General features: G+C 38.7%; 1 protein-coding gene across 3 annotated transcripts in view; it reads left to right on the top strand.

Annotated features, from left to right (window-relative positions):
• The window catches only part of LOC106090681 (cytotoxic granule associated RNA binding protein TIA1), a 348,445-nt gene that overhangs the window by 223,948 nt on the left and 104,234 nt on the right, over positions 1-20,263 (top strand). For all 3 annotated transcript variants that reach the window (XM_059363826.1, XM_059363828.1, XM_059363827.1), the window contains exon 3: positions 14,691-14,766. In XM_059363826.1, the coding sequence (XP_059219809.1) occupies positions 14,691-14,766 (76 nt within the window). The remainder of the gene's footprint in view (positions 1-14,690; positions 14,767-20,263) is intronic.

Here is a 20,263-nt window from a genome sequence, read left to right as displayed (position 1 = left end):
CGGTCTTCACAATATTTTGCACAATAGTTTGTGTTGTCTCTTGATACGTAACATTATTTTCAGTCGGTTCAGCTTTTGACTAAGCTCTCATATCTATGTGCCGCCCGATTTTAACTTAAAAGGTTTTTTATAAGCGCATTCCTTTATGCTACCCACAATATGTATGGATTTTAAATGGCTTTGGCCGGCTTTTTTCCACCATTTTCCCCTTTTTCATACCATCCACCATAGGTTGGGGGTATACTAACTTCGTCATTCTGTTTGTAACACCTCGAAATATGCATCGGAGATCCCATAAAGTATATATATTCTTGATCGTCTTGTCATTTTAAGTCGATGTAGCCATGTCAGTCCGTCTGTCGAAAGCACCCTAACTTTCGAAGGAGTAAAGCTAGCCGCTTGAAATTTTGCAAAAAAAAAACTTTATAATAGTGTAGGTCGGTTGGGATTGTAAATGGGCCAAATCAGTCCATGTTTTGATATAGCTGCCATATAAACCGATCTGGGATCTTGACTTCTTGAGCGTCTAGAGGGCGCAATTCTCGTCCGATTTAACTGAAATTTTGCACGTGGTGTTTTCATATCACTTCCAACAACTGCGCTAAGTATGGTTCAAACCGGTCCTTGTTTTGATATAGCTGCCATATTAACCGATCTGGGATCTTAATTTCTTGAGCCTCTAGAGGGCGCAATTCTTATCCGAGTTGGGAGAAATTTTGTACTATGGTTTCTCTCATGACCTTAAACATACGTGTCTACTATGGTATGTATTTTAAACTCATTTGAGGCCCCCGCTAAATCCTTTATAACTTCTAAACCACACCCCCGGAAGTCTATTATTTAAAATGACACACATACATATGAATATCTCAGCAATTCTAGCGAACACATTCACAGAAAATCATAACATTTCATTTGAATATTTTCGTTGATTAGGAAAATCTATTCACATGTAAAATGTTTACAATTTATTTTTTCATTCTCTCTCTCTCTCTCTCCCTTGCCTACGCTTCGCTTGTCGCGCATAACTACCGTCTCAACAGAATGATACTATGGGCCGTGCCAGTTATACCATAGATTGTATCACCTACCAATATTAATCAGAAGTGATTCGCTTTTTTTTGATGTTGTACGAATATTTTTGCTGCGTCCCACTTTAGCAGAACAGCAGAAGTTCGAATAAGTGTTTTGATATCGGTATACTGTGTGATACCCCATTTCCTTCCTTTGTGACTTTAAAGGGAGAGAGGGGGGCCAAAGCAATAGCGAAACTGTGCCCTTTTATTATTGGGTAAATCAATTTATGCATAACGATTTTTAAGGAAATAAAATCTAAAAGGGTATTGAATATTGAAAAATGTATTTAATTACTTTTGCAATTGAGTAAGGTTCTCTTTCGAGGTATCGAAAGGTATCGAATTTTATGCTTCGAATGAATGGTGTATTGAAGAATGGGTTTTCTATACAATTCAAAATGTGTAACAAGGACTATACAAACAAATTTAATTTTATTAAGGCAGATTAAAATAAAACAAGTAAAAGGCGTTAAGTTCAGCAGGGGCGAACTTTGAATACCTACCACAGCGGGTACATATGTAAACCACCTTTCATCAAAATACAATCCTGCATACCTTATGTCCCATAGCAGTTATATTGAAATATGTTCCGATTTGGACCAAATACTAATATGTACAAATCATTGTTTAATTGTATATAACAAAATATTGATCTTTTTAAATAGTAGCTATATCTAAAAAGAAACCGATATGAACCATATACGGCAGGGATGTCGAAAAGCCTAACATAAGTCACTGTGTCAAATTTCAGTGAAATCGGATAATAAATGCGTCTGTTATGGGGCCAAGACTTAAAATCGAGATATCGGTCTACATGGCAGCTATATCCAAATCTGGATCGATTTGGGCCAAGTTGTAGAAAAATGTCGAAGAGCCTATCACAACGCACTGTCCCAAATTTCGGCGAAATCGGACAATAAATGCGCCTTCTTAGAACCCAAAACCTTAAATCGAGAGATCGGTCTATATGGCAGCTATATTCAAATCTGGACCGATTAGGGCCAAATTGAAGAAGCCTGTCGAAGGTCCTAACACAACTCACTGTCCCCAATTTTTTCCACATCGGACAATAAATGTGCCTTTTATGGGCTCGAAACCATAAATCGAGATATTGGTCTGTATGGCAGCTATATTCAAATCTGGACCGATCTGTGCCATATTGCAGAACTATGTCGAGGGGTTAACTTTACTCACTGTCCCAAATCTGGATCGATTTGGGCCAAGTTGTAGAAAAATGTCGAAGAGCCTATCACAACGCACTGTCCCAAATTTCGGCGAAATCGGAAAATAAATGCGCCTTCTTAGAACCCAAAACCTTAAATCGAGAGATCGGTCTATATGGCAGCTATATTCAAATCTGGACCGATTAGGGCCAATTTGAAGAAGCCTGTCGAAGGTCCTAACACAACTCACTGTCCCCAATTTTTTCCACATCGGACAATAAATGTGCCTTTTATGGGCTCGAAACCATAAATCGAGATATTGGTCTGTATGGCAGCTATATTCAAATCTGGACCGATCTGTGCCACATTGCAGAACTATGTCGAGGGGTTAACTTTACTCACTGTCCCAAATTTCGGCGACATCGGACAATAAATGCGACTTTTATGGGCCCAAAACCTTAAATCGAGAGATCGTTCTATATGGCAGCTATATCCAAATCTGGACCGATTTGGGCCAAATTGAAGAAGGACCTCGAACAGCCAAACACATTTCAGTGTCTCAAATTTCGGCGATATCGGACAATAAATTCACCTTTTATGGGCGCAAAATCTTAATTCCAGAGATCGGTCTATATGGCAGCTATATCCAAGTCTGGACCGATCTGGGCCAAATTGAAGAAGGATGTCGAGGAGCCTAAGACAACTCACTGTACCAAATGTCAGCGACATCGGATGATAAATGTGGCTTTTATGGGCCTAAGAACCTAAATCGGATGATCGGTCTATATGGCAGCTATATTCACATCTGGACCGATCTGGGCCTAATTGATTAAGAATATCGAAAGGTCGTTGTGTAAGGTCATTATCCCGAATTTCAGCAAAATCAAATAAAAAATGTGGCTTTTATGGGCCTAAGGCCTTAAATTAGACGATCGGTCTATATGGGAGCTATATCCAAATCAGAACCGACCATGGCCAAATCGAAGAAATATGTTGAAGGGCCTAACAATATCGTACGGTGTTTGGTATAAAAACCCTCTACCAACCTACCACATGTGCTTTGCTTCGGCTGGTGGTGTTTTTATTTTCTTTGTTCGGCCCGCGCTGCTTTGATCACGGGGTTTTCTCTGTTACTCTCTCTCTCTCTCTATTATTACCCTCAAAACAAATTTTAGTAATTTTGGTGCCGCAGAGGATTGAACTGATGATCTCATGCTTAGTAGCCTTGCACGCATCCACTAGCCTACCGACATCATCTTTTCGATGAAGTAACTCAATAAGTACTGCTGCACAGTAATAAGTGACTTAATTAATTAAATTTTGAAAAAAGAGGTAAAAACCACTCTAAAATTTTTTTTCTGAATAGGAATTTTCCAAATTAGATTTAGCGGAAAAACAAAAACAAATTTTAAGACCGGGCGACTCGAACCTCTGTAGCAAGTCAAGAATGGCATGGGAGTCTTGTGCGCTACTTGGTAGTACGCCTATTGTAACAACTTCCTCAACAAAAGCATTTGTTGAAAGTCCACAAAATGGCAATAATTTTGTCTGTCAAGTCTCTTTTAGAGATTTACTAACGTACTTCAACAAATATGGTCCTCGACTCAATCCAAGAAATTTTTGAGAATTAAAATTTTCACATACAAATTTGATAGTTGGTTTATCCTAAGAGTTATTTTTTTCTGTTTATGGTCCAAATCAGGCACCCCAGTAGCCGAGCTGGATAAGGGCTCGGATAGCCAGTGCGGGGGTCTTGAGTTCGTTTTCCACCAGGGTCCTCTGTCTATAGCTACTGTGATATCACAATGGACTACATTTGTCTAAGTGAGTGTGCAAAGGACTACCCCACTTACCTAACTCAACTATGTTCCAAATCGGTGCGTAACCTGATATAGCTCCCATATAAATTAATAACCCGATTTGACATCTTGAGCCCCTAGAAGCCAAAACTGTTATACGTTTGGACTGAAATTTTGCACATTAAGTTCTGTAATGACTTCTAACAATCGTGCCATGTATGGTTTGACCTGATATAGATCCCATGTAAACCGATCTCCCGATTTGATATCTTGAGCCCCTAGAAGCCGCAATTGTTATTCGATTTGGCTGAACATTTTCACGTAGTATTTCGTTACGACTTTCAACAATTGTTCCAAATTTGGTCTTAATCGGTTTATAATTTAAATTTTTTCTTGATTTGGTAAAAAATCATGGTGGTGGTTTCCCAATATTCAGCTCGGTCGAATTTAGTTAATTTTTACTTATTTTTTGTTTCTATTTTTGGCAAATCTTTAAGTTACGCATTATGTGCTGTGAAATGTTTGCTTGTATTTTTCACCTTTTCTTGCGAAAATTGCAAAAGTTTAAGAGATTTTCAGTTTAATGTCTTTGAGGATTTTGTGGAACCATCTACGTTTTTTGGCATTTGTATTCTAAACTGGTTTTCCTCTTTTTATCTGTGATGGCTGTTTTATTCTTCTTAGGCGGTTTTATTTTTGTCGTTTTTGCTCGAATTTCATTTGAGTATTTCACCGAGATTGAATACGGTAGGAATTGTACTACTTTCATTTCAACGATGAAAGAACATTTCTTTTTTGGGATTTTTTTTTCGTTTCGTTTCGCTCATATACTTACCCCCAAAACATCTTTAGGCAGGCATTAGGCAAAGTTGGTAAATGAATTTGTTAAGATTGCGGCGGTTTATTTTTGGATGGTTCGTTGGTTGGCTTCATTTTGTATTCAGGATCTTGTTATTCAATTCCTATGTATATTCTACTATGTGCACCTGTGAAACGTGAGAAGGGGAGGTGGCAGTAAAAGCAGCATCATCAGCAGCAGGGTCGTCTATGTTTGGTGTGCATAAAATGCCCTCCATAAAGAATTTCTAGTGGAAGAGCCCTAGACGTCTTCTCCATTGTGATACCACAGCAGTAATAGACCAAAACCTCTGGTGGCAATCGCACCCAAGAAATCGGCACTCGTAATATCGGAAGGCTAAGCATAAAAATGTTTCATCCTTGCTAATTTTACCTGCCCCCTCCTAAATTAAAAATGCTACGCCTTCAACCAAAGCTCTTACAAAATAACATACAAGCCCGCTAACCAAAAAAGGCATCCTGTTCACTTTTCTGCTTTCCACACAAAAAAAAAACTCTCCCGTGAATGATCTATGCTTAAAGTACATTTCATTCATTCACGCCAAACTAAATGCTCTGCTGCTTGCTTAAAGTTTCTTTCGACATATATCCTCACCCCGTCCTCTTTAGCTTTGTTTAAGAAAATGAATCATTTCCCTAAGTACAACGAGCGTAAGATTTTTATAAAAAAAAGAAGACTAAAATAAACAAAACAAAAAAAAACACCAACCTTAAATCCGCGACCATTTGTGCTATTCATCGCCGCACATCCTATTACTACTCCAGTTTGGTGAAATAAGATTTAAAAAAAAAGCAAAACAACAAAAAAATAGAAACATGGCAGCAGGAGAATTTTTCTAGCCACAGAAATTCGTAATGTTTTGATGCTTAAAGTGTACTTGCGGTTAATGTTTTTCTTTTGCCAGAGTGCACCTTTCCCCAAGGTTTGCTGTTAACCAATTCCTAAGATTCGAGTGTAAATTGAAATTGAAGAAGACGCAGTGGAAAAAAAAATCAGCACAAATTCTATGAGGCCAGTAAGCAGAAAATCTTAGTACTTACCTTTCATACAATGGGGTAACAAATGTTGAAAAGGACATTTTCAAATGAATGAGTATTCGAAATATCATGATATAAGAAATAAGAAATCTTGAGGGAGGGTTAATACTTGCCAAATAAAAATAATCACATTCATTACTGCATGATTGGAGAGAGGAAGAGAGGGAGAGAGAAAGAGAGAAATACATGAATAGGTGATATAAATATTTAAGAAATTCTATGGTGGGGTTTCAGCAGCTTCCTTCTTTGAATCTAAGTATTTTATGAAAAGTACTTTGCTAGCTGATGGCAAATTAATTTCTTGTTTAGTGTATTATTATATAAATAAATGGGATTTATACGAAAACATGTGTTCACGAAAGACACCAAACTGGATTAAACTATTTAAAATATTTTCTCAATAGGTAAATGTTCTAAATTAAGCGATAGGTAAAGAAAACAAGTGAAACTGAACCTGGAGACAGAACACCCTCGAATCTATACATGAATTGAACTAGAACTATGGCTTCTAGCAGTCAAATCCACAGATCGGCTTATTTGGGGCCTACATATATTTATGAACCTATCTGGTTGGGATTTGACGTGTTTGATGGAACGCATAAGTGTACTTCATGTACCGAATTTCAGCCAAATCCGATGAAAACTGAGACTTTTAAGGGCTCAAAGGTAAAAACCAAAATCGGTTTATATTCATCATTATATCATATGATCATTATTGGTCTACGAATTTAAGTTTGGATGTAAGGTGTACTTCATTCTTAAAATACTTCATTTCAGCTCGATATTCTCATGATATCTGATTTAGGGGTTTTTTTGGGGGGTGAGGTGGTCCCCCAGACACTTGGCCCTGAAAAAATATCAGCATCGCGCTCTTCTCTCAAATACCATAATGCCATTAGTTTAGGGGAAATTACACGATGAGCCGTCCCCCAAACACATGGCCCCAAAATAGGTTATCAAATTCGTTTTCTAATCTCAAATACATTTCATTTGAGCCACATACTGACATGGTCGAAAAATGTTTACCCTTTGGGGTGTGTTTTGGGGGAAGGGGTGATGCCCTAAATACATGGTTCTACATTTGGATATCAAATTCGAATTTTACTCCCAAATACCTTTATTTGAACCTCATATTGCGATGCTCAGTAAAAAATTGCTGTTTGTGGGGTATTTTGAGAAAGGGGTAGACCCCTAGGAAATTGGTCCCGAAAATGGGTATCAATTCTTGCTCTACCCCCCAAAACCTTTCATTTAAGCTCCACATTGACATGGTCGGTAAATATGCCCGATTTAGGGGTGTTTTGGGGATTGGGGTGGTCCCCCAAACACTAAGCCCGGAAAAAATATCAGCAACGTGTCCCATTCTCATATATCTATATATGATTTATTTGAACCCCATATTGCCATTGGCCTCAAAATTGGATATCAAATTCGTTTTCTAATCTCGTTTAAAGTCCTTATTGCAAAAGTCAGCTAATATGTCCGGTTTGGGTATTGGCCCTGAAAACTATGAATATTTAGTTCCACTCTCTTTAAGACCCATATAGACTTGGTGAGCAAATACGTCCTATTTGGGGGACATATTTACCATGGTCGGTAAATATGTCCGATTTAGGGTTGTTTTGGGGCTTGGGGTGGTCCCCTAGCACTTGTTCCGAGAATTGGGTATGAAATACTTTTTCTTATCCTAAATTCCTTTCATATGAGTCCCATATTGTCGTGATTGGTCTAAATATATGTTTGGTAGGTTTTAGGGTGGGACAGCCCCCCTAGGTACCCAATCCGAAATTTGGATACCAAATTTTTATTTTTAGGGTACTAAAGGGTGATTTTTTTGAGGTTAGGATTTTCATGCATTAGTATTTGACAGATCACGTGGGATTTCAGACATGGTGTCAAAGAGAAAGATGCTCAGTATGCTTTGACATTTCATCATAAATAGACTTACTAACGAGCAACGCTTGCAAATCATTGAATTTTATTACCAAAATCAGTGTTCGGTTCGAAATGTGTTCAAATTTTGACAAATTTTGTTCAGCGATGAGGCTCATTTCTGGTTGAATGGCTACGTAAATAAGCAAAATTGCCGCATTTGGAGTGAAGAGCAACCAGAAGCCGTTCAAGAACTGCCCATGCATCCCGAAAAATGCATTGTTTGGTGTGGTTTGTACGCTGGTGGAATCATTGGACCGTATTTTTTCAAAGATGCTGTTGGACGCAACGTTACGGTGAATGAACACATTTCGAACCGAACACTGATTTTGGTAATAAAATTCAATGATTTGCAAGCGTTGCTCGTTAGTAAGTCTATTCATGATGAAATGTCAAAGCATACTGAGCATCTTTCTCTTTGACACCATGTCTGAAATCCCACGTGATCTGTCAAATACTAATGCATGAAAATCCTAACCTCAAAAAAATCACCCTTTATATGAGAGCACACAAAATTTGGCACCACCCATCTCCGAGATCTAACGTTTCTGAAAATTAGGGTAAGGGGGAGGGTCCGCCACCCCTCCAGATATCAAAAAATTTAGTACCCTATTTTCACCACGGGATCATTATGCACCATCTGTGAAAATTTCAAGAAAATCGGTTCAGCCGTTTCTAAGTCTATAAGGAACACACAAACAAACAAACAATCAAACAAATAAAAAAACAAACAAACAAACAACATATATATGATTAAAAAATCGGATAATAATTGCGCCCTCCAGCAGCATAAGAAGTCAAGACCTGAGATCGGTTTATTTTGGTTGTGAAACGATTTTAAACATACATGGCACAGTTTTAGGAATGCCAAATAAAGCACTTGGTGCAAAATTTTAGCCAAATCCAATAGAGGCTCAAGAAGTCAAGATCCAGGATGGGTTTATATGGCAGGCATAAGAGTACAAAGGCCTTCTGGAGGTACTGAGAACCCCCGCAAAAAATTTTTAGCCCCGCCCAGAATTTCAAAATTATCATTGTATTCCATAAAATTAGCTAATTTTATTGCTTTTCAAAGGGCGGTAGTCAATTTCTGCGTCGCACCGCCTGTCGAAATAATCCTTAGTACATCCAAGTTTGATTCCCAGGTGGTTTAGGTTCGATGGACTATATTAGACTAAATCTTGATGAAGCCGCCATGTTTAGCACTTTTTTCCATTTTACGAGTATATTCAAATATAATGAGACCCCATTATACAACATGCTTAACATTTTTTCATAAAATTCCACATTGCTATATAATCTCAAAAGCCTTCTTTGTTCCTTTGAAGACTATATATGTTATAGTGGAAAATTCTGAAAAAATGAAATATTCCACATTTCACCCACAGTGCTGGGGCAAAGAGCTAATGAAAAAACTTTTCAAATAAAAATGTTCAACAAGGTCAGATTTCTAATTTTAAAATTTATTTACCTTTTCGAAAGCAAGTCAGTTAGTTGAGTTGTGCACTACCTGTGCCAAATTTTTGCCCTGGCGTACAGCAAATATGTAAATCTTTGCTGCGTATTTTGCTCCTCTTTTCTCGGTGCTATTCACTTTTTGTTTTCCTTGCGTTTTTTTGTGCCCTCTCTCTCTCTCTCTCTAGCTTTCTGTTTCTGTTTGAGGTTGGTAAAAATGTAAAAAATTCCTTTTGACAGCAGCCCATGAGTAAAGTAGAACATGAATTTTAAATTAGAACAGGTGGCATAAAGTCTTTACGATTTGCGTTTTTTTTTTCGTGTCTTCTCGTTTCTTTCATTTCATTCATTGTGGGCTACAGCATTTCTGTTTTTGTTGGCCTTCTTGGGGTTTTGTTTTCACAATGCCCCTCCACCGTCTCCACTACATAGCAGTGTACCCATCTCTCTTAGCCAAGCTTAAGGGTAAGGGAAGCTTTCTTTATTTTTCGAGGTTTTGTTGTTGTGGAAATCATTTTATTTTTGGTGGAGGGGGGGTGGGGAGGGGTGGACTTTTCGTTTGGTGGACCCCATTTTCTTGCCATAAGGTTTTAGGATTGCAAATGGAATGGGCGTATATCCGTTAAGTTAAGACATTTTACTGTTGATTTCCTTTGAAAATTTCAACTACACCCCAACTCCTGTCATTGCAGCACTACTCAACGTGTTCTAAAATAACAGCAACGAAAAAATATCAAAAATTTACATAAATGTTTAAAAATTCTTTTTTGTGTTTTTTTTTTTTTTTTTTGGTTTATGCTCTTCTTTCCATGTTCATGATATTTACATTTGTTCGGTGGCAATGCCACAAAAAATATATAATGAAGATATTTTGTTTAAGAATTATAATCTCAAGCTTAATTTAAATAAATTATGATGGCCCAGGGTATGGAAATTCCGAACAAAAAAAAGGATACAAGAAATGAACAGCCAGCCAGTCATCCACCAAATCATGGGCTTGGACAGTAGCAAGATTTGAAAAAAAAAATCACAATCTAAAGTAAGAATATTTTCAAAGTTTATTTAAGACCATATCTCTATCAGAGAATTTGTGTGTGTGTGTGTATTGAAATGCCTATTTACTAAGGCTGGGTGGCATAATTCAGCAGACACCTATACCACCACTCATCCAGAGGTAAGAGAGACAGAGACATTTTCTGCTAATAAATAAAATTCTGTAACAAGGGAGGTGGGCGTTCGTAGTTGTCAAATGTTGACATTTTCATAAACATTTCTGTGTATTGTGTTTCGCGTATTTACATTTGCCAGCTGTTTAAATAAGTAACACGATACGGCTGCCCCATGGCCAATGTCCATGGATGGACAGTATAAATAACAATATCCCACAAAATCCTTGTGTCATATTATTTATTAATGGCCTATGGCAAGCGCATTTGAAATTGAGAACCCCCCTGTGTGGGGGGAGCGTTCGCTTTTCTCTCTCATTTTTTTTTAATTAACATGCTGTAAAATATTTCATTGGTTTATGTGATCAAATTTTGTTGTTGTCACATTGAAAATAAGGTGGAATTTTTGATTTAGCTTTGAAAAATTGTGCCAGAGAATATAAAGTTTTGTAATGAAGTCTTTCGAATTAAAGGTGTTCGATGTCAAACTCCAAGCTCACAATCGCGTTTTTATGGAACTAAATTTCCAAGAGAGCGGAAGTTATTGACATCTAACATATGGACTTCTATACTACAAATTACTGTACGATAAATCATCCTCTGATTTATCGTTAAATAGTTGGGAGTACTGAAACCTATTGCATCGAATCCCTGACATGTACGAAAAGATGCATCAACCTTTCCCAGCTCATGATTGTGTTATCTATTACTGAAATGTTACTTTTAAAATCCAGCCAACACTCCATACAACGTGGTTGCCGATTGGCAATATTTCCATGGGCCTCTAAGGGACGCAAGGAATGCTGGCGTGTCTTTTTAAAGATACCAGGGCTAATGAGCAAAACTTAACCAACCAACTAACATCAATATTTTGGGGTGGTGATCTCAAGTGGAGAAGGTGCGACAAATGTGATGTGATATGAAATAAGACTGTGCAGGGATATCCATTCCTAATCCATTATTATACCCACCACCGAAGGATGGGGGTATATTCATTTTGTCACTCCGTTTGCCACACATCGAAATATCCATTTCCGACCCTATAAAGTATATATATTCTTGATCAGCGTAAAAATTTAAGACGATCTAGCCATGTCCGTCCGCCCGTCTGTCCGCCCGTCTGTCCGCCCGTCTGTCCGCCCGTCTGTCGGTCCGTCCGTCCGTCTGTCCAGTTCCTTAGCATATGGTTTATCCGGTCTCTAAGGACCCGGTCCATCCAATACTGGCCTAAGGATTAAATCAGTATGTCGGTCCACAAAATGCAAATTTGCCCAAAAACATTCCATCAAGGAATAGGGGCAAACTTCTCACATATCAATGAGTATTGTCCCATACAAGTTTAAGCTCAATGATAAAGGGCCTCCTTTTTAAAGCCGAGTCCGAACGGCGTGCCGAGTTTGACACCTCTTTGGGGAGGAGTGTTTTTTTCCTGCTGTTCTCGGTAGGATTCGTCATAGCGTCATAGGTGAACTTTAAACTCTGCGCAACGGTGTTGTGGTGTCGTGCATTCGTTCAGCGTCATAAGCTAACTTTAAACTCTCCGCTTCGGAGTCGGTCGACAAATTGTTAAAAGCCCCCTCGATGTCAACGCATACCGCAAATGTGTACGTCTTAGCATTAAAGGATTCTTCTATTTTAGGCACAATCTCGAGCAGGGCAGTTCCCATCGATCTTCCCTTGCCTACTTTGTATCATGGTATCCACAAAACATTCAATGGTTTAAATATAGTCGTTGGAAGTCATAACAAAACACCTCATGCAAAATTTCAGCCAAATCGGATGAGAATTGTGCCCTATAAAGGCTGAAGAATTCAAGACCCCAAATCGGTTTATATGACAGCTATATTAGGTTATACCCCAAAAACACGAAATTGGAAAACAATTTGAGGGTCTAATAATCGGGGGGACGCCCCATCCCAAAACCCACCCGAAAGGACATGTGCACCGATTGAGACAATATGGGTATCAAATGAAAGGCATTTAAGAGTAGAGTACGAATTTGGTATACAAATTTTACTCTTAAGTTTCGGAGGGTCCTCCACCCCCAAAACGGCCCCAAGAGGACACTTTCACCACTTTGGGCAATATGGGTATCAAATGAAATGTATTTGAGAGTAGATTACGAACTTGGCATTAAAATGTTACCCTAAGTGTCGGGGCAGCCCCACCTCCAAAGCCACCAGCCAAATGGAATATAAACCAATAATGACCATATGGGACTCAAATTAAAGGTATTTGAGACCAGAGCACGAATCTGATATATGGGGATACCCCTCACTATCAAAACATCCCCATACTGGATATATTTACCGACCATAGGAATATACGGCTCCAATGAAAGGTATTTGGGAGAGAGCACCAATATAATATCCACATTGGCGAGAAATATTTGAAAGGCCGTAATAGCACCCCCAAACAGGACTTATTTCCTGACGTGACCGTATGGGGCTCAGATAAACTAAGAGAGTGAAAGAAGACGCAGCGAAGCGGGCCCTGTCCAGCTAGTGCAATATAAAAACGAAAGCCACAGGAGATGACCACACCAACCATGATTTGACGCGCTTGGATCCGTTGGTGAGGGGGTCATAATCAGTTGCCAATTAACATTTTTATTTGGTGGAGGGTAAGTGTTGAAATTTTCTATGAATTATTGTTACACTCCTTCGTTGCGACGAAGAAATAAGAAAGGATTTCTTACGCTTAATATAACATTTTTTTAGAAGAATTAAAATTTTCGCAGAAAACAGTTTGAGTTTTTTTTGTGGAAAATACCTAAAATCAACTCCTTGCTAATTTGTATAGCATTTAAGCATTTCCAGGAAATTTTAATACAATGTAATGAGATTTTCAAATAGTTCACAAGTGGGCACATTTCTTATGAATAAAAAGTTTACATTAAATTGTTCTGCGAAAGAGGCCATTTTCATTGCCCAAATTAAGATTTTGCAGGATTTTAAAAAACTCGAATTTTAAAATTTCAACAATTTATTGATTTCTACCAACAAATTTGAATCAAACGAAACAAAAATTTCCCATGGAATTCTAAGGAAGCGAACAACATTTACTGCATACCAAAAAAAAATTAGTCACTCCTGTCCTTCGGCATTATTTCCTTGCTGGTCTATTATTATTCCTAAAGGTATAGATTTCCATAAATAAAGTCCAAGCCTATGGAAAATATACGTATCTATGCGCATATATAAATACTGAATAAATTTATATTTATTTTTTTTTTTGTTTGAAAACAAAACAAAATATCAATTGGCATATTTTTAAATCATAAAACGAACTTTTTTTTATTGCTCCTAAACAATGTTCAAGGGAAATGATATGCCCAAGTGTCACCATGACAATAAAATGCCCCACATAATGGCATAATATTTTATTAACTTTACCTAAATATCTTTCCCCCGCAGCCAGGAAACCGGAGAAGCTGTTTGGCATTTCGGTAGGCTCGAGGCAGGATGGTTTTTGTTTTTGTTTTTGAGCCAACAACTATTTTGTGGAAAAATGTCACAGTTCTCAGATTACTTGCTTTGATTTTTGTCTTGATTTTTTTACGATAAATTAAAGAATCACTTAACTTTGGGCCCACAAAACACCACCACCACCACCAGCCAAAGCGAGTATGATGACTATGACGACGATGTTGGTGATGGTGTTGCTGTTGGTGTTGGTGTTGGTGATGATGATGTTGTTACGCACTTTTGCAAGTTTTATATAAACATTACAAAAGACAGAATGTGAGAGTTTGAGAGACAGAGCGGTGACATAGATACATGATGATGGTGGGTTAGGCATATCAGAGGGGGCTGGAAGGACATTCATTGCAGGCAGGCAGGCCGCCTGGGGGGGGGAGGGGAGGACAGTAGTGGGGCATGCAATATCATTTTAATGAAATTCTTTGAAATTCTAATTAAAATATTTATAAACTTGTTCAAAGTTGCCGGCAGTTGCCTTTATAACATAATATCACACAACAATTTTGTAGCTCGGCTTACTGTGGTTGCTGCTCTTGTTCTGTTGTTGTCTTTGTTGCTGTTGGTTTCTTTTAAAAACAATGAGGATAATATGTATCGTATGTTTGTCAGCTTATGTTGTTTATGTACTTGACACACTTGAAATATTTTTTGTCAACTGAAATTAAATAAAAAAAAAAAAAAAATAAAAAATCTTTTTTCCTTTTTGTTTTGTTCATTGCAGCGATTGTCGTGTGGTACGTGATCCACAAACCTTGAAATCAAAGGGCTATGGCTTTGTGTCGTTTGTCAAAAAATCGGTAAGTTATAGCAAAACAATTTAATTTAGCCTTTTTAAGCTTTTGCTTAATAATTAAGTTTAAAACAAGTAAGAGCGTGCAAAGTTCGGCCGGGCCCTACACCATTGATCGCATTCGTCGAGTTTTATGCGCGGTATCTCTCTATAGACAAACATAGAATATTGAATAAGAACTGTTATTCTATTGGAGCTATATTAACTTTTAGTCCGATTCGGAACATAAATGAATGCTGAACATTGTAGAAGCCATTGCATAATATTTTAGTTCATTCGTATAAGATTTGCGCCTCGTAGGAGCTCAAAAAGCAAAATCGGGAGATAAGTTTATATGGGAGCTGTATCAAGCTATTGATCGATTTACACCATATTAGACACATGTGTTGTAGAAGAGAAGCCGTTGTACAAAATTTCAGCCAAATCGGATGAGAATTGCGCCCTCTAGAGGTTCAAGAAGTCAAGATCCCAGATCGGTTTATATGACAGCTATATCAGGTTATGAACTGATTTGCGCTATACTTAGCACAGTTATTGGAAGTCATAACAAAACGCCTCGTGCAAAATTTCAGCCAAATCGGATGAGAATTGCGCCCTCTAGAGGCTAAAGAAGTCAAGACCCAAGATCGGTTTATATGGCAGCTATATCAACACATGGACTGATGTAAACCATACTTGGCGAAGTTGTTGGAAGTGATACCAAAACACTACATGCAAAATTTCAATGAAATCGGATAAGAATTGCGCCCTCTAGAGGCTCAAGAAGTCAAGACCCAAGATCGGTTGATGTGGCAGCTATATCAGGTTATGAACCGATTTAAACCGTACTCGGCACAGTTGTGGGATATCATAACAAAATATTTCGTGAAAAATTTCAGCCAAATCGGATAAGAATTGCTCCCTCAAGAGGCTCAAGAAGTCAAGCCCCATATCGGTTTATATGGCAGCTTTATCAGGTTGTTAACCGATTTGAATCTGATTTAGCACAGTTGTTGGAAGTCATAGCAAAACACTTTGTGCAAAATTTTAATAAATTCGAATAAGAATTGCGCCCTCTATAGGCTCAAGAAGTCAATACCCAAAATTGGTTTATATTGCAGCTATATCAAAACATGGACCGATTTGGACCATTTACAATACCAACCGACCTACACTAATAGAAAGTATTTGTGCTGTACTCCTTCGAAAGTTATGGTGCTTTCAACAGACAGACGGACGAACGGATGGACGGACATGGTTACATCGACTTAAAATGACATGACGATCAAGAATATATATACTTTATGGGGTCTTAGACGCATATTTCGAGGTGTTACAAACAGAATGACGAAATTAGTATACCCCCATCCTATGGTGGAGGGTTTAAAAAATTTTTCATAATTATAAACAAGTAACCAGTAAGGAAAGATTTTAATCGGGCGCAGCAGACTCTGTAATACAATACACCACCGGGTCTACCTTCTACTTTTAATACATAAAACGTATGTCTAAGTCACGTCAGTCTTTAATTTTGTATACTTTCTGATGTATTGAATAGAACCCTGCAAAATGTTTCCACGATAGGACCTAAATTATGGCTACGCGGTCTTAAAAGCGTCTATGGGCCAATAGATATAAATGGGAGCTATATGTAAATCTAGGCCAATTTTGATGAAATTTTGTACACATATTGGGACGTCAAATAAAGCATCACACGCCAAATCCTGTAGAAATCGAACCAAAATTGTGGCTTCTAAAGGCTTAAAAGACCATATCGGATGAAAGACATATGTGGAAGTAAAGGTGTTGTGGCGTTAAATAAACACTACTCGCCAAATTTTGTAAAAATCTAAACAAATTTGTGGCTTCTGCAGCCATAAACTGCCTATCGGATGAAAGATATATAAGGGAGCTACATATATCTAAATCTAGAACGAGTTTGATGAAATGTTGCGCAAACAGGCAAGAACTTCGTGTGCCAGAGTACTTAGACACGAAAAGTGTGTTTACGAACAGCGTCTTCGTGCCAAAGTTATTGTTTCTCCGAGGGAAAGCAAGAGCTTGAAGTCATTCCTAAAAAGAGTAAAGGACAACCCATCGGTAATCCCAACTCTTGTTAAGGATGATCAGGTGTTCACTGACCCCCGGTTGATAAGGCTAATCTGCAGGCTGAAAAGTTTGCAGGAAATTCTTCCTTGCGTTTAGCAGTCAACCACACCCCGCGATTGATAGTGTACCTAGTTCGATGTCTCAGATACTCTTTCGAACACGCGGAGTTAAAAGAGTCCTTGCGGATCTCGACGTTAATAAATCTCCGGGCCCGGACGGTATATCAACACTTGTCCTTTGTAAGTGTTCTTCGACGCTTGCTCGTCCACTACGCAACCTTTTCAACCTTGCTTACCGTGCGGGAGTTTTAACGGCGCGTTGGAAGGTTGCAAATGTTCAGCCTTTCCCCAAAAAAGGTGGGGCGAAATACCCTGCGAATTACCGGCCAATTGCTCTGCATATCGCAATTGCCAATTGCTTTCTATTGTAGTTCCTACCGTTGAACCTTTCTAGTTCCTACCGTTGAACCATCCTGATCGCTTTAAAAAGCCCAATAACTTGCGAATGCTAACATCAGCTTAACCAGACAAGTTCTCAAAGAAATGAGTAACTAAAGCGGAACTCCTTCTGACTGCCAGTGCAGGACACACACATACTGCAGATGTTCTATAGTCTCTACTTCTGTAGAAGTCGTAACTTGTAACCTTCAGTCTGTCAGCATGTTTTCCGATCATACAGTGACTTGTCATGACGGACCCAGTGACTGAGACGTCTGTTAAAGCCAGCGACAGCAAATCAGTAGACCTCAGGTCAAGATTAGATAGTTCTTATAACTCTCTCTTTGCGACCGTCTATCATTCGTTGCCCCTAGATTCCACAGATTCCAGTTCCCCTTGAATGTTTTCGGTATTTCCTTGTCTCGAAAGAACATTTGCTCTACAATTCCCCGGAATATCTCTGTGGCCTTGCATTCAGAAGAGATATTAGCGACAGTCGAGAGCGTTTCTTAAGTTCAGAAATATGTTCCCCAGAGAATTAAAGGCTGTCTTGCTGTCTGAGAAGATATTTAAACTAATCATCTTTATGACATTACTGCAGAGAATAAGAAATCTTCTCGATATGGCTGGGTAAGGTAAGGTTTAAGCGGCAGTCTGCCATCAGACTCACTTACGCGTTTTCGTCCATTGGACAGAAGAAGGAAGATGCCTTCTAGTTCCTAAAGTTAAACCATCCAGATAGCTTTTAAAGCCAAACAACCCGCGAATTTTTACATCCATCAAATCAGACCAGTTCATAAAGGAATGGGAACCTACATTGGAACTCCTTTTGACTGCCAGTACGGGACACAAAAACAGCATATGTTCCTTAGTCTCCTTACAGCTTCTGCTGGTGTCGTTACTTGAAACATTCAGTCTGTCAGCATAAATTCCGAGCTGACATGGGACCCACTCACGGAGCCTCCTGTTCTAGCTAGCGACAGCAAAGTGGTAGATTTCTTCAACACCAGTGGAGTGTGCACAACCCACACTTTGTGACCATCTGACATTCGTTAGACTGATCCTGAATACTTAGCTTACATATCGCTAGAGGCATACCACCAGATTCCACTTTCTAGTATCGCAAGCTCGTTTGGTGTTTAATTTCCTCAGACATCTCTGTGGCCCGGCATCTAGAACAGGTGAATTTTGAACATCTCGTTGAAAGATCTGCGACAGTCGTGGGCAGTCTTGAAATTCAGAAATAAGTTCCCCAGGGATTTACTGGCTGCCTGCATAATTGCAAGTATATCCGCTTGATTCGCACTGCAGTAGTCGGGTAACATTCTCGGTGTGAGCGGTCCTAGTTCTTCAGGGTGCAACCAAAAGACCACCTGGTGAACTAGTTCCAAACTATCCGCATCGAAGTCTATATAAGTTTATAAAGGGTGATTTTTTTGAGGTTAGGATTTTCATGCATTAGTATTTGACAGATCACGTGGGATTTCAGACATGGTGTCAAAGAGAAAGATGCTCAGTATGCTTTGACATTTTATCATGAATAGACTTACTAACGAGCAACGCTTGCAAATCATTGAATTTTATTACCAAAATCAGTGTTCGGTTCGAAATGTGTTCAAATTTTGACAAATTTTGTTCAGCGATGAGGCTCATTTCTGGTTGAATGGCTACGTAAATAAGCAAAATTGCCGCATTTGGAGTGAAGAGCAACCAGAAGCCGTTCAAGAACTGCCCATGCATCCCGAAAAATGCACTGTTTGGTGTGGTTTGTACGCTGGTGGAATCATTGGACCGTATTTTTTCAAAGATGCTGTTGGACGCAACGTTACGGTGAATGAACACATTTCGAACCGAACACTGGTAATAAAATTCAATGATTTGCAAGCGTTGCTCGTTAGTAAGTCTATTCATGATGAAATGTCAAAGCATACTGAGCATCTTTCTCTTTGACACCATGTCTGAAATCCCACGTGATCTGTCAAATACTAATGCATGAAAATCCTAACCTCAAAAAAATCACCCTTTATAACTTCTATTACAAGGGATATTGTAGTTCAAATGGCTTCTATAGGGAATAGTGGTACAGTACCTTTTACCAAAAAGCGGCTCAGACAGTGCGTAATCTACACTGCCTGGAATTTCGGTCATTATATCAAGGATAACACAGTGACTAAAGAGAAAGCTTCCTTAGCTTCACAGCAATGATAGCAGCAATTTGTCTAGCCACGATGTCCAGACTTTTGGTGTAACATTAAATTCAGTGCATCAGATGGTGTCGTCCTCAGTGCTGATGTTTTGCACGAACAAGCCGTCCTCTGGATGCGGCTGAGAATGGGACAGAGACATTGGTCTCACAACTGCAGTATATACCCAGTACATGACACGCGGTTTAAGCCCCCGAATTTTTTCAAAGGCTCTCTTGTAGTTGTATAGGGAGAAAGTTGCCCTTTTTGCCATTTTCAAATGATTTCATTTGAAGATAAATTGTTTGTCCTGCAAAGCAACCAGGTACTTTGTGCTCTTAGTGAATGGAACGTTCTCTCCTCCCAAGGAGCAACTGTAGGTAACTTTTGTCACCTGCTGAAACGTCTTAGAAGGATTTAAGCTTAGACTACTTATGATAGCCCATTTCGCTGTCGCACGTAGAGCATTCTTAAGGATATCTCTAAGAGTGCTTCGAAACCCATTCCGCAATTGCCACATCATTAGTATACGCGACCACTTTTTCACCTTTTTCTTCCAAAGTAGAGGAGATAGTACAACTTATTAAGGTGTTTCTCTGCTGACCCATCTTTTTAGATCCTCATATCGCTAACCTGCCATTATGCATCTTTTAGTAAGTAAGTTATTAATAAGCTTTCTAACACTAGTGTTGATACCTAGAAACTCCAGCTCTCTCATGATTGACTTCGGTTTTACATGATTGGAAGCACTTTCAATGTCAAGAATTGCTACCATTGCATATTCCTTGACATCGAG

Source organism: Stomoxys calcitrans, chromosome 2 (genome assembly GCF_963082655.1).
Source record: "Stomoxys calcitrans chromosome 2, idStoCalc2.1, whole genome shotgun sequence".
NCBI lineage: Eukaryota > Metazoa > Arthropoda > Insecta > Diptera > Muscidae > Stomoxys > Stomoxys calcitrans.
This window is presented reverse-complemented; position numbering and strand designations above follow the sequence as displayed.